Below are 16,080 nucleotides of genomic sequence, written 5' to 3' on the forward strand. Positions count from 1 at the left end.
GTTAAAGTATCAGCCTGTACAGTGCGGAATATTTGCAAGGTATCATGGTCGGATAGCCAGGAAAATGTTCTGGGTGAACAAGACAAATCGTATAAAGAGACTAAAGTTTGAAAAAGAGTATAAAGATAAGGGATCAGGCTTCTTTCTGGAATAGGGTCATATTTTCGGACGAAAGTAAATTTAACTTTATCGAGTCCAATGGGAGGCGTATTGTATGGCGCAAGGTGAATACAGAGATGAATCCTCAAAAATCTCGTCCCTAAAGTAAGACACGGAGGAGGGTCCGTGCTTGTCTGGGGTTGTATGAGTGCCTCAGGAGTGGGTCGTCTCCACCTTATCGATGGAGTGATGATCCACAAAGTGTATATTAACATATTAAAGGAAAATCTCCATACTAGTGCGCAGAAGATGGTTCTTGAAAACAATTTATTGTTCAGCAAGACAACGACTCCAAACATACAGCGGAAAATACTCGATTGTGGCTACTCTATAATACCTTGAAACAGCTTCGCACACCTCCCCAATCCCCAGATATGAACCCCATAGAACATCTATGGTCTGTTCTGGAGACAACAATCAGAAGGCACAGCTTCTCTACTCAGGGCCGGCGCTAGCAATTTTGCCGCCTTGGGCGGTGCTTTCACATGCCGCCCCTTTAATCCGCAAACCTTATTTTGACAGATAACGTTCAAGTGTCATTTAAAAACATGTATAAAATGGAAAAGTAAACAAACAAAAAAAAAAAAAAAAAAAGAACTACCTTTCCGGAATGTTTACGTAATATTTAAACGACTCTATACTGACACAATATTCAGTATGCTCGATTTCGCTGTATATCTGTAATATAGAGCAGCGCATACAGAAAATAAAATTTTAAAAATATACTTTAATCATGACTAAGAATTTTAATTTTTAGGCTTATTTTATATCAAAAGGCGTTTTCAACAGAGTATGGAGCAAGAAGATAATACAGTAAATCAGATATTATGGTAAATGTAAGTGATTAGCTTAAGCCTTATAATGTACTAAAACACAATAGACATACATAAATTTAACATACCTTAATTGAAAGAAACTTTTCTTGCTTTGATATGAGCAAATCCCTTTATCACATCACGTAGTCCAATGTTTTAGCCAATTTGTGTTCTATTGATATCGTCGCTAGACCACTCAAGCGTGTTTCAGACATAGAAGAGTGTAGATAGTTTCTAATAAACTTAAGTTTCCAAAAACTTCTTTCTCCACTTGCCACTGTTACAGGCAAGATTAACAAAATTCTACGTGCAATACTAACATTGGGAGCAAAGTCATGTTCCTAATTTTTTTTTTTTTTTTTTTTTTTTTTTTTGTGAACTTTCACAGGCTTAATTATAGTGGATAACACTTTCAGTTTGTCTTTCAAATCACTGGGGTTAATATCTTTCAATTCTTCGTGTGTTAAAATGATGGTAAGTTTAGTACACTTTTCAGACAAAAAGTTCAGGTGGTAGGCTATATCTTTACGATTACTTATATCGCAAAGAAAATTGAAATACTCGCTGTGATGTTTAAGTTGCTCAAATCTTTCTCTTAAAAGCTAACACAATCACTTCTAGAACTTTGTAATAAAAATCGATCTTGTATCTTGTTTGTGGATGTTTTCAGTAGCTTCATCCTCTGCCTCGTACTGAAACTGTCTCTTCTTTCGACTTCGAGCTTGCACTGTATTACGTATCAGTGGATCACCCGTATCTAATGCTGATGCCAAGTCCATCGTATCAACTAAGTAAGATTTAAACTTTGCATAATTTCTGCTCCTCTCAAAGTACCCAGATATATTTTCAAGAAATCCTACTGCATCCAACACATGAGAATCAATGCTTTAAAGTCATATCAGACAACGAGTGAGTAAAGGAAAGAAAAGTAACTCAGCTGGTTTGCTATACACAGAGCATCGTGGACGACCATTCTATCGGTTCTATTGTCATTACTTATTTGAAGTAAGGCATCATAAACTTCCTATATTTGATAACTGAGTCAGAGCATCAATTCGGCTCTCCCACCTTGTGGTGGATTATGATTTTAAAGTGAGACTACTAATATGTTCCTTTAGTATGGCCTAACGTTGAACTGACGCAGAAAAAAAAGCCATAAACTTTTTTTAGCTATACAAAAAATGAGACATTTCTCAAGAAATAATACGCTGTACGGATCTTGCATCGTTTGGCCTAATCCTCGTTTCGCCTAACCAATTATCTGACACTTTTATGACAGATAAAAGATAAGCTTTATGTCCGCCATTTTAGGCGAAATAAGGATACTCGTTTGGCCTAATCCTCGTATTGCCTAAAATGGTGGACTATAAAAAAATCGTGGAGATAAAACTGGAGGGAAATTTTTCGAAAAAAATATATTCCCTACTATGTGAAGAACTGAGAAATACAGATGCAAAACCAGTTAAATCTCTCTTCCATATTTAGTTTCATAAACTGTTAAATCCCAAACCTGCAAATAACCTCATGAGAAAAGCAGAATCAAACCCGGTTAATTCCATATTTCAAACAATTTGAGGTTTCGTACTGTATAGGATTAGTTTAGTAATCTGAATATATATTGCAACTCTTCGTAAATCATTCGAAATTTTATTTGGCAGAATTTGAAGTGTGTGCTTTCATTTTTTTTTTTTATTTTTGGACTGAAAATTGAAAAAAAAAAAGAAAATGAAATCTTTAGTTTTACGTCCCACGTTTATGCCGGTTAGGCTAAAGGAGACGGTGATGAGGAGAAATGAATGAAATGGTGGAATGAAGAAAGTGGGAGGAAACGGGAGAACCCCGAGAAAAGCCACGAACACGGTGCTTGTTCACCACAAAGTACACATGGCGCGAGCGGGTATCAAACCAGGGACCCTAAGCAGCGGACCCATGAACGCTCTACTACTGAGCCACAGCGCACCCTGGACTGAAAATGGAGACATTATACGTCTTAACCTAACTGTTCATGAAACTTTTCTGTGCTTATTTGCTTTTCTTTAATAATTACTAGACAAATGCACGCAAAATCAAAAAAAAAAACGATACTCTAAGCAGCGATGATCGTAATTTTGTTATCAGACAACACCAAAATTGTCTAGAAAACGTACAAGACACATGAAAAACTGGAAACGAAATGTAGCCAAAAAGACAAGGTGAGTGTACTATCTATGGTTAAAAGTCGTTTGTTTTGTATTTCAGGGTAACTCCTTACTTGGAACAGAACATTGTTGGATTATGTTCTTCTCTAAACGGTCTCTTCAGCTTCAGCAGAACAGAATTGTCTCGTGTCAATTATCATTCAAAATTATAACATGCTTCTGATACAACATGTTACAAAATTTTGCCACTTATTTACCATTTCTGATTCTCTTTCTGCCACTGTTTTGCTCAAACTCAACATTTGCACATTTTGTTTTGCTATAGTTCAAATTCATATATTGGGATAATTGGCAAATTAATATTCACTCTATGTTAGTCCATAAAAGGTTACAATCTCTTCCAAAATATAGTCATTCAGTTTAGAAATGTATACGGATAGGTATAATTAACTCCGCTTGTAGTTACGAAGGGTTTGACGATTGAAAGCAGCTCAAAGCTCACGTTTTACAAAGAGGTTTTTGAGAAATAGAAAACCGAGAAAATGGTGATGCACCAGAGGACGACGACGATATGGATTTCCATTTAGTAGATGATGATGGAGAGGAGGTTACATAATTCAATTTTTTGCACATTTGGATCCATTGTTTTCAATTTAGAACGAAATTAATGTAGCATTTATGTATCCATATTCATTTGTGCCAATCTTGTGCAATGTATAGTTGATAATACATTCCCCCCTCAATATTTTAGTAGGCATAATACTGATTTCTGACTGACTCCCTTTCTTTTTGATAGGTTTTGTATCTTGTGCCTCAACAAAAATGGCCGCTCGTCCAGATGCAAAAGCTGTTATTTCCATTTACATACGCAAAACCTGTTAAATCCAAACTATTTTCTTCAATAACGCAATTCACAGACTAGTGTGATTATACAGCTTTATACAGACCAACACTCACATTATTCTTAATTTTTTAATGTTCTCTAGTTTCTAATGTTGTTTTACAATTATGACGTGTTTTTCTCGATTTGTCACAAATTTTAAAATGTGAATTTAACGGGTTTTGCTATTCAGCTACTCATATATATTCGTATATATCCATGGTCCTAGTAAATACATAAATGAGTTTTGGTAATCCTAACTCCTCGAAAATAGTTAATATAATATTAATCTATATATTTTGCATTTCTTAATTCTTTATATACTAGGGAATTTTCTCTTATATAATTTCCCTCTAGTTGAATTTCCACGATTTTTTCTTATTGTCCGCCATTTTAGGCGTAACGAGGATTAGGCCAAACGAGGATCCTTTTTCCGCCTAAAATGGCGGACACAAATCTTATCATTTATCTGTCATAAAAGTGTCAGATAATTGGTTAGGCGAAACGAGGATTAGGCCAAACGTGGCGACACGCGCTGTACGATTTACTATATTCGGAATGAACAATTTGTAAATTGGTCAAAAACTCGCTATTAGAACCTAAATGTCTCTAGATGCTACCAGGGGCGGATCCAGGGGGGGCGATCGGGCGATCGCCCCCCCAGAAGAGGAAACTTTTTTATTTTATATATAAATAAAATATATAGTTTATTTTTTGACGCTCTTAAAAGTAGCTCTAAGTAGCAGTATTACAACCCACCGCCCCCCCCCCAGAAGTCCGTCCTGGATCCGCCCCTGGATGCTACAGGCTAGAACGGCCTGTCTCAAGTGGGAGTGTACCTTTTGCATACTTGGAGCGGAGCGTTAGAACATTATTGAATAGAAAAAAAATATAAAAAGACACCGTGATAATCTTATGCACTCTAGCTCAAAATCCTATTTACACTGCTGCAAGGGAAATATTAAACGAGATACCTGTGGCTAGTAGTTTGATAATTGAAAACGCGGAGGAATGCTCTGAATTTCCTGAGAGAGTATTTTCTTGAATGTGAGTAAAGTAAGTTCAATTACATTCTCAGGTTAACACAATCTTATTTTTCCATGTGAGCCTATTACGAAGCATTATATTTTGATAGTATTCTTTTCTTTTTGCCGCCCATTAGACTTGCCGCTCTGGGCGGTGGCACGGCTCGACCCTCTCTCGCGCCGGCCCTGTCTCTACTAAAGAAGGCCTAAGAAAAGCTATTCAAGAAGAATGGGACATAATCAGTCCCGAAGCTACAGAACTACGAACTACTACAGGTGAAATCAATGCCACGAAGACTACGGACAATCATTAACGCACAGGGTAATCCCACAAAATATCAAATAACGTAATATACTTTATAAGCACTAATTCAAGCATAAGTGTACGGTGACATTTTGCGTTTACAAAAAAGGAATTCTCTCTTTTCTTCTGAACAAAACAGTGATTGTGTTTATTTGGCCTTTCTCTTGTATATAGAAATAAAATGTATGAATGTGTAGTCTTAATTCTGGTTATATATATATTTTCCACCTCCCGTTCTCATGCTAGCTGTTTTCAATATAAAGTATGCACGGTGTACGAACACTTTCTGCGCTCACTGTAGGTATGTTGACAATAAGCGAATGTTATTAGAATATTTGTTGAGATTTCTTTTCCTCCACTGCCTTTCGCCTGGTTAAAAAGTAGTTTGCAGTGCTTTGGAGCAGCTGCAGGTGGGAACGCGATAATGTTTGAGACATACCGGCGACTTTTTTGTGTGTGAAAATAAGACCTTCCTTATAAAACAGTAAATAAGTGCAGTAGCAATTGTCTACGTAAGTGATAAAGACATATCCAACTACAAGAAACTAATACAGTATATATATTCATTATTGTGTTTCTCTTTTAACAGCTACTAGCTAGGGATGGCCAATTCCAGAATTTTTACTTTCCGGAATCCGGAAAGTAAAATCGGAAAAATTCCGGATTTCGGAAAAATTCCGATTTTTTTCTAAATTCCGGATTTTTTCCGAATGTCGGAATTTTTCCGAAATCCGGAATTTTTCCGAATTCCGGATTTTTTCTGAATTCCGGAATTTTTCCGAAATCCGGAATTTTTCCGAAATCTGGAATTTTTCCGAATTCCGGAATTTTTCCGAATTCCGGATTTTTTCTGAATTCCGGATTTTTTCTGAATTCCGGAATTTTCCGAAATCCGGAATTTTTCCGAATTCCGGAATTTTTCCGAATTCCGGAATTTTTCTGGATTCCGGAATTTTTCCGAATTCCGGATTTTTTCCGAAATCCGGAATTTTTCTGAATTCCGGAATTTTTCCGAATTCCGGAATTTTTCTGAATTCCGGAAAGTAAATTTTCCGATTCCGGAAAACAAAATTTCCGGAATCCGGATTCCGGAAAATTTTGGCCATCCCTAATATATATATATATATAGACCTATGTGTATGTATGTGTGTATCTGTTATATAATAATTTTATACAATTTTTTATCACTGTGAAACCAGTGAATCAGTCCGAAAATAAAAACGTCTGGCACTCAGTGTCAATATTCACGCTTCAACATTTTCAAACTATCAACATATACAGTATGTTGGAGGCCATAAATCTTTCTGAAACGAACATACAAAATGAAAGTACATCAAAGATTTGAAACGTTGATGTGGATTGTATAATATTCTTTATTACAAGGCAGTACCCATCCAAGTTGCACAGATTGTAGACCCAACGTTGCGGAACGGTGACTTCGTTGAAAAATTCTATCCTACTTGGGCAGTAACATCAAAGATTGTTTTAAGTTGCCTATAAACAAAATTCCTTGTTGATAGATATTTAAAATAACTTTAAACGTCAACTTTTGCTTAAGACAGATAAGAGTTTTGGGCATGATTCACTTCAAATCTGCTCTACAAAGTACGTCCTTGCTTTGCTCTATACTATATAACATGATAATTTTGTTTTTCATACTTTTACCTACCACGACATCGTTCATTTGACTTAGATATGATTAAGAAAGGGGCTGGAAAATGCATTAGTAACTGGGAAAATTGCAAGACCAACAAAAACACATGTGAGCTGAGAATAGTATAATTTACATCATACATTCGTCAAATGATTACATAGAAGTGATTACAATTTCAGAACTATACAACATCTCTAACCCTGGTAAATCAATATGACGTTAAGCAATCAGAGTCTTGTGAAATACAATAATGAATGACTGTTGAATATCTTCCTGAGGAATCGCCTACCATGATGCTATGTACAGTTCGTTGACGGGGGAAGGAGGCACGGTGACTCAGTGGTAGAGCGCTTACCTCTGACGCGGGGGGTTCCTGATTCGATCCCCGACCAAGTAAGTTTATAATGGACATCATACCCGTTGGTTTTCTAGGGGTTCTTCCGTTTCCTCCCACATTTTACTTCATCAATTCTTTTATCATCATTCACTTGCTTTATTCATCGTCTCCCTGACTTTAAAGGGCATAATCATGGGACGTTAAATTTAAAGATTTCATTTAATTAACAAGCCACTGACACTATATGATGAGCATTGTGAAAAATCAAGGTATTGACAAACCATTACACATACATGTTTGTTGATGGCAACATGCCGAGCTATCAGTCGCTTGAATGTGGGAAGCTTTCCCGATCGTCACCAGCCAATACACGCCATGTTTGAGAGAATCACAGTGCATTTACGAGAAAGCGGTACCTTGGCAGTCAACATAAGTTACTGTTGTGTGCAAAGTTTTGTTGGGCCTTGTGACGTAATCTGTATCAATAAGTACTCGAGCTCTAGCCTGTAATTTGGACGTGGATCACATGAATGTCTGGCGGGTTCTCCACGAGCAGCAGCTTTACCCGTACCACCTACAGAGAGTGCAAGCTATGGGGCAAAGAGCTTTTACACTACACAATGAATTTTGTACATAGTCTCTGCAACGATGTGCGGGAGATCAGCATTTTCCTAGGCTGGTTTTGTTCTCCAATGTTCATCGCTTACTCGTGAAGGTATATTTAACAGCTGTAACAACCATATATGGGCTGAAGAGAATCCCCATGCACTTACATCTCATGGTAACCAAAAACAGTTCACTCTGGGCTGGCATCATCGATAGTCTTGTAGTAGGCTCACATGTCCTTCCATCTCATCTCTCCGTGTCTGCATATTTACACTTCCTGCAAGATGTGTTGTTCTGTTTGTCTGAGGACGTTTCGCTAGAAACTCGGACCCACATGTAGTTTCAGCACAATTAAGCACCTGCACAATTCACGTGTGCGGCACGGGCATACCTGGATCACCTATTGGGAAGGAGATGGATTAGATGTGATGACCCTTCAGCATGGTAGCCACGGTCATCTGACCTGATTCCGCTATATTTATTTTTTTTTGGGGGGGGGGCTATCTCAAGAGTGTAGTACGATAAACGACATATATCTGCACAAATTCTCGAAGAACGGGTTCATTCTGCTATGAACGAAGTGCGGCACATGCCTGACATATGAGACCGGCTGTATTTTAATATGGTTCACAGATATCGTGCGTGTATGAAGGTTAATTGAGGTCATATTGAGCACCTGCTCCAGTAACTTCTTTTGGAGGTAAGAACTTTCTTTGTATTATCCTTAGATTGTGATGATGGATCTATCATCGATAGCTTTTGTCATCGATAGCTTTTGTCTGGGGGAAACTGCCTGTATTCTTATATGAGTTTACATCTTAATGGAGTATCGGTCTCATCAAGTAAACTGTCGTTCCAGGTTGGGCCATTCGTTTCACGTCGAAAGGGGGGGGGTACGTGCTCCTTGTCTTCTCTAATAACGCTAATGATGGTGTCTGGGCATTATGTAGTGCACATTCATAATTCAGCGTACATCTGACTTTTTGTTCCCTTATTGCGTGTAAGATTATCCAGGTTCCCTCACAAGCATCGGATCCCTGTACTCCCTTTGTGGAAATCCTTGCGCCGCGTCCTTACCACTCTACTTTGTCAGTCAGGAATTAATTTCTGATAAATATTTGAAACTGCTTCTTGTTACACCTCTCGTTGTCCGCAGTCCGATGTTACATGTCGTTTCCCAACATGTGTTACAACTCATATTTCGGTTATGACGCCGCATTTCACTATGAGTCACGTGGACTTCTTTCTTTGTTTTCATGTGTAGAATCATCTCTCAAGCGTTGTAACATGTATTTTTGTTATACCCTGTATATATGTGCAAACTTGTAATGATGCATTTTACCCCGTGATTATTGACAGATTTAACTTAGTAAGGTTCCAGTAAGGCACATACTGTAACAAAATCATGAAAGGAAAGAATAGAGAGAGAGAAATAGAGAAATTGTGATTTTATAAAACTAATGATTAAATACCGGTATTAGAACTTACAGGATAATTAATTCCAAACATAAGTAAAATATCTTGTTTTTGTTTGTATTGCTTGATTGGTTGATTTGGAGTTCAGCGTCCCATTGAACACTCCACAAAAAAAAAAAAAAAAAAGAATAAAGGAACAAAGAAATAGAAAAAAGATACTTCACAAGCTGAGCCTGAAAAAGGGAGGATAGAGAAGTCAATTACATACGTTCCTAAGCTTGCATTAAGACTCTCTTTGAAATACAGTAGTAACCTAATACATTTTGTAAGTACGTAGGTCTAAAGCAGTTATCTGAAGCTCAGAATATTCACTCTAGAGTAGCGTTTCCCAACCTTTCTTAACTTGCGGCACACTACGGGTGTAACTTGAATTTTCGCGGCACACTCATAGAATTATTATTATTATTATTATTATTATTATTATTATTATTATTATTATTATTATTATTATTATTATTATTATTTGCAAATATAAAATAGCATGGTAATTTTTTATTCTGTGATTACTGATTTCCTTCTCACAGAGAAGAAAGCTCGATCACTGGTTTTCCCCTATGCTAATTCATTATGCTTATTTTTTATTCTAATTTTAAAATAGAGAACAATTGCAATGAAATACAGGACTCAGATTTTTAAAAATACTCTTTCTTTTTCGAAAACTGTATCTAATCTTTCAATAAGAACGAAGATCATTAAATAACAAACGAACAAATAAATGTCTTGTACTTTTAACTTTGCTGTTTTAACCAAAACCGGTGCATATTATTACAATCACACAGCTTGTGATGCGTCGAAGTCAAAACGCAGCTATTGAACAAAGTGTTGTTCTGTCATTCACGTGCGAATGAGTGTTCTACGAACGTTCATTTGACTCGTACCGTACAAGTGCTTTCATTTCTCGGTGTGACTCTCAATTGAAGCGTAACATAGCAGCTAACCGTGGAAATATGTACGAGCCGAAATACTGTCTGCTACACAGTAATAGATGTAGAATAATATACAGTAGAGCGTCGATTATCCGAACGACCGCTTAAACGAACTGTGTACTCGCTCGCACCTGTTACTCTCCCACCCTATCGTCCATCATTCCCCTCACTCCCAAACCAAGTTTCCCACAGTAGTCGCCGCACTGAGCCACCGCTGGCGGAACATTGCTTCTAATGGGGCCTTCATAAGGCGCTGCTGACCGGCCAAGCCGCCAGTCGCTGTGTTTCAACAATCAGCACACTTCTGTCGGTTTGGCACTGGCTGTAGAAGTAGGGGCAGTATCAAAGCTATTCACAGCAACAGCTGCGCCAGCTTAGAGTTGAGGCGTGCCACTCCGCGCATGGCAAATAAACATGTACAGTTCGATTATCCGAACAAACCAGTTTTCCGAACACCCATGTCCCCCAATTACTTCGGATAATCGACGCTCTACTGTATTACAATTACAGTAATATTTTTCCATGGTAGAAATTCATAGTAATGTAAAATACAAAAATACACATTTTTTTCCTATTTCTTGCAATTTGGTTGCTATAGAATTAATAATTTTGTTTCGATTTCCTAGCGGCACACCGGTTGGGAAACGCTGCTCTAGAGCCTCGTAATTTTTAATCTTTTCTTTCAGTAATTATAATGTGAGGCTCTAGAAAAACTTAGCTTGGCAGTTGGTAGTCTCCCAGTGATTTACTATCTAGAAAACAAATATTATTGTGATCTCAATTATAAATAAAGATATTTTAATATGTTAATTAGTTTGACCCTTATGTATGTTAAATGAACAAGTTTGTGAAATATGGGTATAAAAGATAGCAACTAAACTTGTATTCTCAAAGTTTCACGTAAGTTTCCATTTCACGTAGCAATGTTATATTTCATTAAAATAAGATAAATTTTACTGACAGTTATCGTGGAACAAACAGATAGTTGAATTCAGTTGAATGGCAGAAGCTTATGTTTTCGCGATGGGGACAAACGGCCCAAGTCGCTGATGTTCCCATTCTTCCATGAATCAGTCAGCCAGTCAATAGTGGCAGCCTTCACATTCCTTTCAATATCAAGGTTTTGACAAATTTGTCCTGAAATGCTTTTTCTTTCTTTCTTCATTCATCACTCTAAATTCGCTTGATTAAACAGACGTTTTCTGAAAGAAAGAAACAATAAAACAGTGTGCATTCAGTATTGTAAGTCACGTGTCATTTGTCTTAAACTCCTCCTCTTTCTAATCTGCACAACTGACAACTTTCAGTTCTTTTCTAAATCCTCACTTCTTGCGGAAACATTAACATATTCTTTCACTCGGAGAACTGTCGTGTTTTGAAACCCTGCAGTATGGCCAAAACAAACTTAGGCTTTTCACTGGAAGACATAGTAAGTAAACAATTTTCTCATGTGTTGTTAAGTTTTATTTATTTTATTTACCTGATAATAGCATGATAAGAAGGTTGAATTGGAATAGGTTGATTTGAGCGTATTCACCGAAGAGCACTCATTTTTAATTATTGTTCTTTTGAGCCGACTATTTTCTGACAAAATGTGTCTTGAGTTGATAGAGTGATTTGAAATTGAACGTCTATTTGCAGCACTGATCCCACGTGAGATCTGACCTACTGTTTAATGCAGTCCGAATCATATGAGCCAACACCAGGAATCAAGCCTGGTTATTATCCCCAATAACCATGTGAGATGATTCTATGCGTGAGTTGAGTTTCCTTAAAACAACTGAGTTTTAGGTATTCAATCATACTCATTTTAATTTTCATAAAATAAATAATCTATTTTAGAACAAAGAGCTAGCTCATAGCTATTAAGTTAGCGTATACGCCTTCGGCGTAAGAGATCCGGAATGGATTCCCAATGAGATTTTAAGTGGTTTGGATTCTACGTTAAACTGGGACCGCGTTCCCAGTTTAACTGGGGAGCGTTCACCTCTGTTGTATGGGGTACTATGTTCGATCTCAGCTCGCGCCAAGTGAACTTTGTGGTGGACAAAGACCGTGTGCGTGGGCTTTTTTTTGGAGTTCTCCCGTTTCCTCCCATTTTCTTCGTTTCATTTATTTATCATCATCACCGTCTCCTTTAGCCTAGCCAGCATAATCCTGGGACGTGAAACTTAAATTTCATTTCATTTTTTTCTACTGTACGTTAAACTGTAGGTTCATCACACATCTGCAAAGACCAATCAAACACCAACTCGACAAACAGATCTTGAATGTATACGTAAGTAATTAAATAACCACTTGAATACATTCATTATTAATTTGTATAGAATATAAAGTATATTGTGGATATTACATTAGTGGAAACAAAAAGTAATGAGCACCGTTTACCATAAGGTTTAATCATCTAAGCAATTTTGAAAAATATATTTTAATTACTTAACATTGTCTTAACTTTTTTTTTAAAAAAAAAAATAGTAAGTATTCTTTTTAGGTTGTTTCATTCTTCTTTTTATATGATTTTCCAGGAATTAAACAGAAACAATCATTTGAATTTTGTGTCTGTATTAATATGACCAATTTTGTTTCGGCCAAGGTTTGCAATTATGTATCAATGAATCTGTATTTTAACGAATACAGTTTATAGGAGAATAGCACTCAAAAGATATGAATAAAGTAGCTTAGTTTTTTTTAGATAGTTACTTGCTTCTGATACAAGAGTTATGGTTCGATTCTAGGTTATGTGTCTGAGGTGGACAACATCGTATCAGTAGATTTTCCCCATTCCTCCCACATTTCCATTCCATCAATTCGTTTCATAAACATTCACTTTCTTTACACTACATTTCTTGTACCCTACAGAGCATAACCGTGGGACATGATACTGAAAGATTTACGTAAAAACATGTGAACATGAGTTGAACTAACTTAGATTTTTTAAATCACGTTTTCAGTGTAGACTTAGTACTTTTTTTTTTTTTTTTTTTTTTTTTACGTTGAGCATGAGATGAAATTCGTTCCTTTTCTTACAACAACAACAAAAACACTTTAACTATTGTATAATTTATTCACTCTTCCGCGTGTTTTAATTACAGACATTATATCGAGGGTTAATTAGTACATCAAAACAGGAAGATAAGAGCAACCCTTCAAATCACTTATGAGTTTCTCTTATCAGTGATACATAGCAGAATAGAGTGATAATATTTGTAATTCTAATCTAATACGTTTATGAGTTGATAAGAGTGAAGGATGTTACGGGTTTACTTATCAGTTTTGTACTGTGCTTATCATTTTCTTTTATATCGGAGTGAAATCTGTACCATAAAATGCACGGATGTCACGTGTAAATATCCACACAATTGATGATAGGAATGCGTCTTTTTAGAGTGATAATATAATAATAATAATAATAATAATAATAATAATAATAATAATAATAATAATAATAATAATAATAATAATAATAGAAATGAAAAATGAAATATTTCAGTTTAATGTCCCACACTTACTGTATGCCCTTTTAGGCTAAGGGAGACGATTTTTAAACAACTGAATGATGGAACAATTGGTAGAATGAGAAAGTGGAAGGAAACGGGAATACCCCGAGAAAATCCACGAACAGGATTATGTTCACCAGAAACTTAATTGGCCGGGGAAATATTAGCCCAGACAGACTGTCACGTTTAACGGTGAGATGCAGATACTACGGATTGTATGCTTTTTCGAGAGTCCACCATTCATAAATCTATTATTGGAAACAAGAAGTACGATGACCCATCGGACCCTATTACTCTCTGCCAATCATCAATGTTCACTGTTTTCTGTTGTTACCATTATCTTTTCCACGCTATCGTGTTGGCAACGGTGAAAAGAGGTTTCCTAATTCGCAACTTGACCGTAGATATCAAGGTTCGCAAATATAATCAGGTTGTGATTTTAGAACTGGATTCTATTTGCTAGAAGTACAAGTACTAGTCTTGTAATACTAGTATGAAACTTTTGAAATCCGAACATATTACAATTACATATACCATAAAATCATGACAAATTAAAGGTATATCGTCATTTAGTATTTAGAAATGATTTTACTTATTCTAGTGTTTCTGATTCACAATATTTTATGACTAGCAAAAACATATTACAAGATTAGTAGCTTTGAGGAGATTCCAAGTACTGATCGAGTTCTGCAATTAGTTGTGCTTCATACTCTCCCATCTAGGCTTGTTTTCTGTCCATTGTTAGGGCGACCATACATCCCGATTTGACCGGGACAGTCCCGTTTTAGGGGCGTGTACCGTCAGTAGATGAAAAAATCTAGTATTTGTCTCGCTTTATGCAAGTGAAAGAAGTAAATAACAAACCCAATATCTTTACTCCTTGAGGCAAGAATGGAACTGAAATTCTATACATCAAACATAATCTATAGTTCGCAGTACTGCTTGAAAGGCAGCAGAGGTTTTAGCAGTTGCTTGCTTGTTGAACAAACTTCAACGCAGTCTTGGGAAGTAACGTAACGCAAGTAACGCGTTACTTGTAACGCGTTACTTTTTAAGTAACGTTTCCTAGTAACGCGTTACATTTTTTCCAAAGTAACTGTAACGGTAACGCGTTACAAATTTTTAAGTAACGTACCTAGTTTGCGTTACTTTTTTCGCGTTACATTTCGGATGAATAACTACAATATATGTATATATTTTTTTGGAAACAAATGTTTCTTTCCTGTAAGTCAATTTCTCAGAATGAAACAATCGAGCATGAACTACCGACCGACCGATCGACCGACAGTCACAGACACACAGAGAAACAGATAAGTTCGTAGTGCCACTTGCTGTTTTTTGAAGATAAGGACAGCCTTAGGGAAATCACGTGTACTGATTGCAAGCACCTGGAAGATTTTGTCGTAGATTTTGACAGCTCCAAATCAATACATTCAGTGAGTGAACTAGGAGTGCAATGATACCGGTAGTCTATTTTACTTTGATTAGTGTTGTTTTTATAAAGATGGAGAACGAAAATATTTTACCGTTCGAACATTTGAAAGAATATTTTTTTCTTAAGAGCTGAGAATGATAGTGGACAGAATTTAAAAGTAAAGTGTCTGAAGTGCATCGGCGGAAAATATTTATGAACAACTAGGGTGCCATAATTAACGATATACAGTAAGGAGTTAATATGAATAAACTGTGTTCTGATGAGCAGACCTACATTACTAGAAAATAGTTTGCTGACAATATGTAATATTGGAGTTCTTTCAGATCAGTTTGCTTATCCCAGAGTCCCGTCGATTATAGAGTTTAAAACTAGCTTTAAAAAACATGTATCGATTTTAGAGTTACTGGCAAGTTTTGATTCACCCCCAGTTCATGTATTCTCATTTTGTTAGTTGTAGTGTAATGTTTCTCTATATTCTGTATTTTTAATTTTACATAACAACATTGTTATTATTATATAATTAGTTTAGCAGAATAATAATAAGCAACCATTTTTTCTAACGCATAGGGATGAGCAAGAGTCAAGCTAAAACTCGACTCGAATTCAAGTGGAGTTTCGAGTCAAGTCAAAGGTAATATTCTCGAGTCGAGTTCCGAGCCGATTCAGTTTTTCACGTCGAGTTTCAAGTCCAGTCAAGTTTGATAAATGGCTTGTTCGTTTTAGCCCGTCTTGAAATCATGGCCTGATTACACTGGAAAGCGAAAGCCATGAGAAATGTAAGCTAAACAGTAATATGGAATACTTTTAGTGTTGCTCACAAGAGGGGAC

At 36.4% G+C, this 16,080-nt stretch overlaps 1 protein-coding gene across 2 annotated transcripts in view; it reads left to right on the forward strand.

Moving 5' to 3' along the window:
* Positions 1 to 11,474: 11,474 nt before the first annotated feature.
* Positions 11,475 to 16,080, forward strand: part of LOC145668575 (solute carrier family 23 member 2-like) — an 87,765-nt gene continuing 83,159 nt past the window's right edge. The window contains exon 1 of one of the 2 annotated variants that reach the window (XM_081736577.1): positions 11,475 to 11,749. In XM_081736577.1, coding sequence (XP_081592703.1) covers positions 11,711 to 11,749 — 39 coding nt within the window. In that variant the 5' untranslated portion in view covers positions 11,475 to 11,710. Of the gene's footprint in view, positions 11,750 to 12,581; positions 12,599 to 16,080 lie in introns of those variants that run through there. The other variant, XM_081736578.1, reaches the window with a different exon arrangement.

This window comes from Thermobia domestica, chromosome 13, assembly GCF_964235325.1.
Source record: "Thermobia domestica chromosome 13, izTheDome1.hap1.1, whole genome shotgun sequence".
In the NCBI taxonomy this organism is placed as follows: domain Eukaryota; kingdom Metazoa; phylum Arthropoda; class Insecta; order Zygentoma; family Lepismatidae; genus Thermobia; species Thermobia domestica.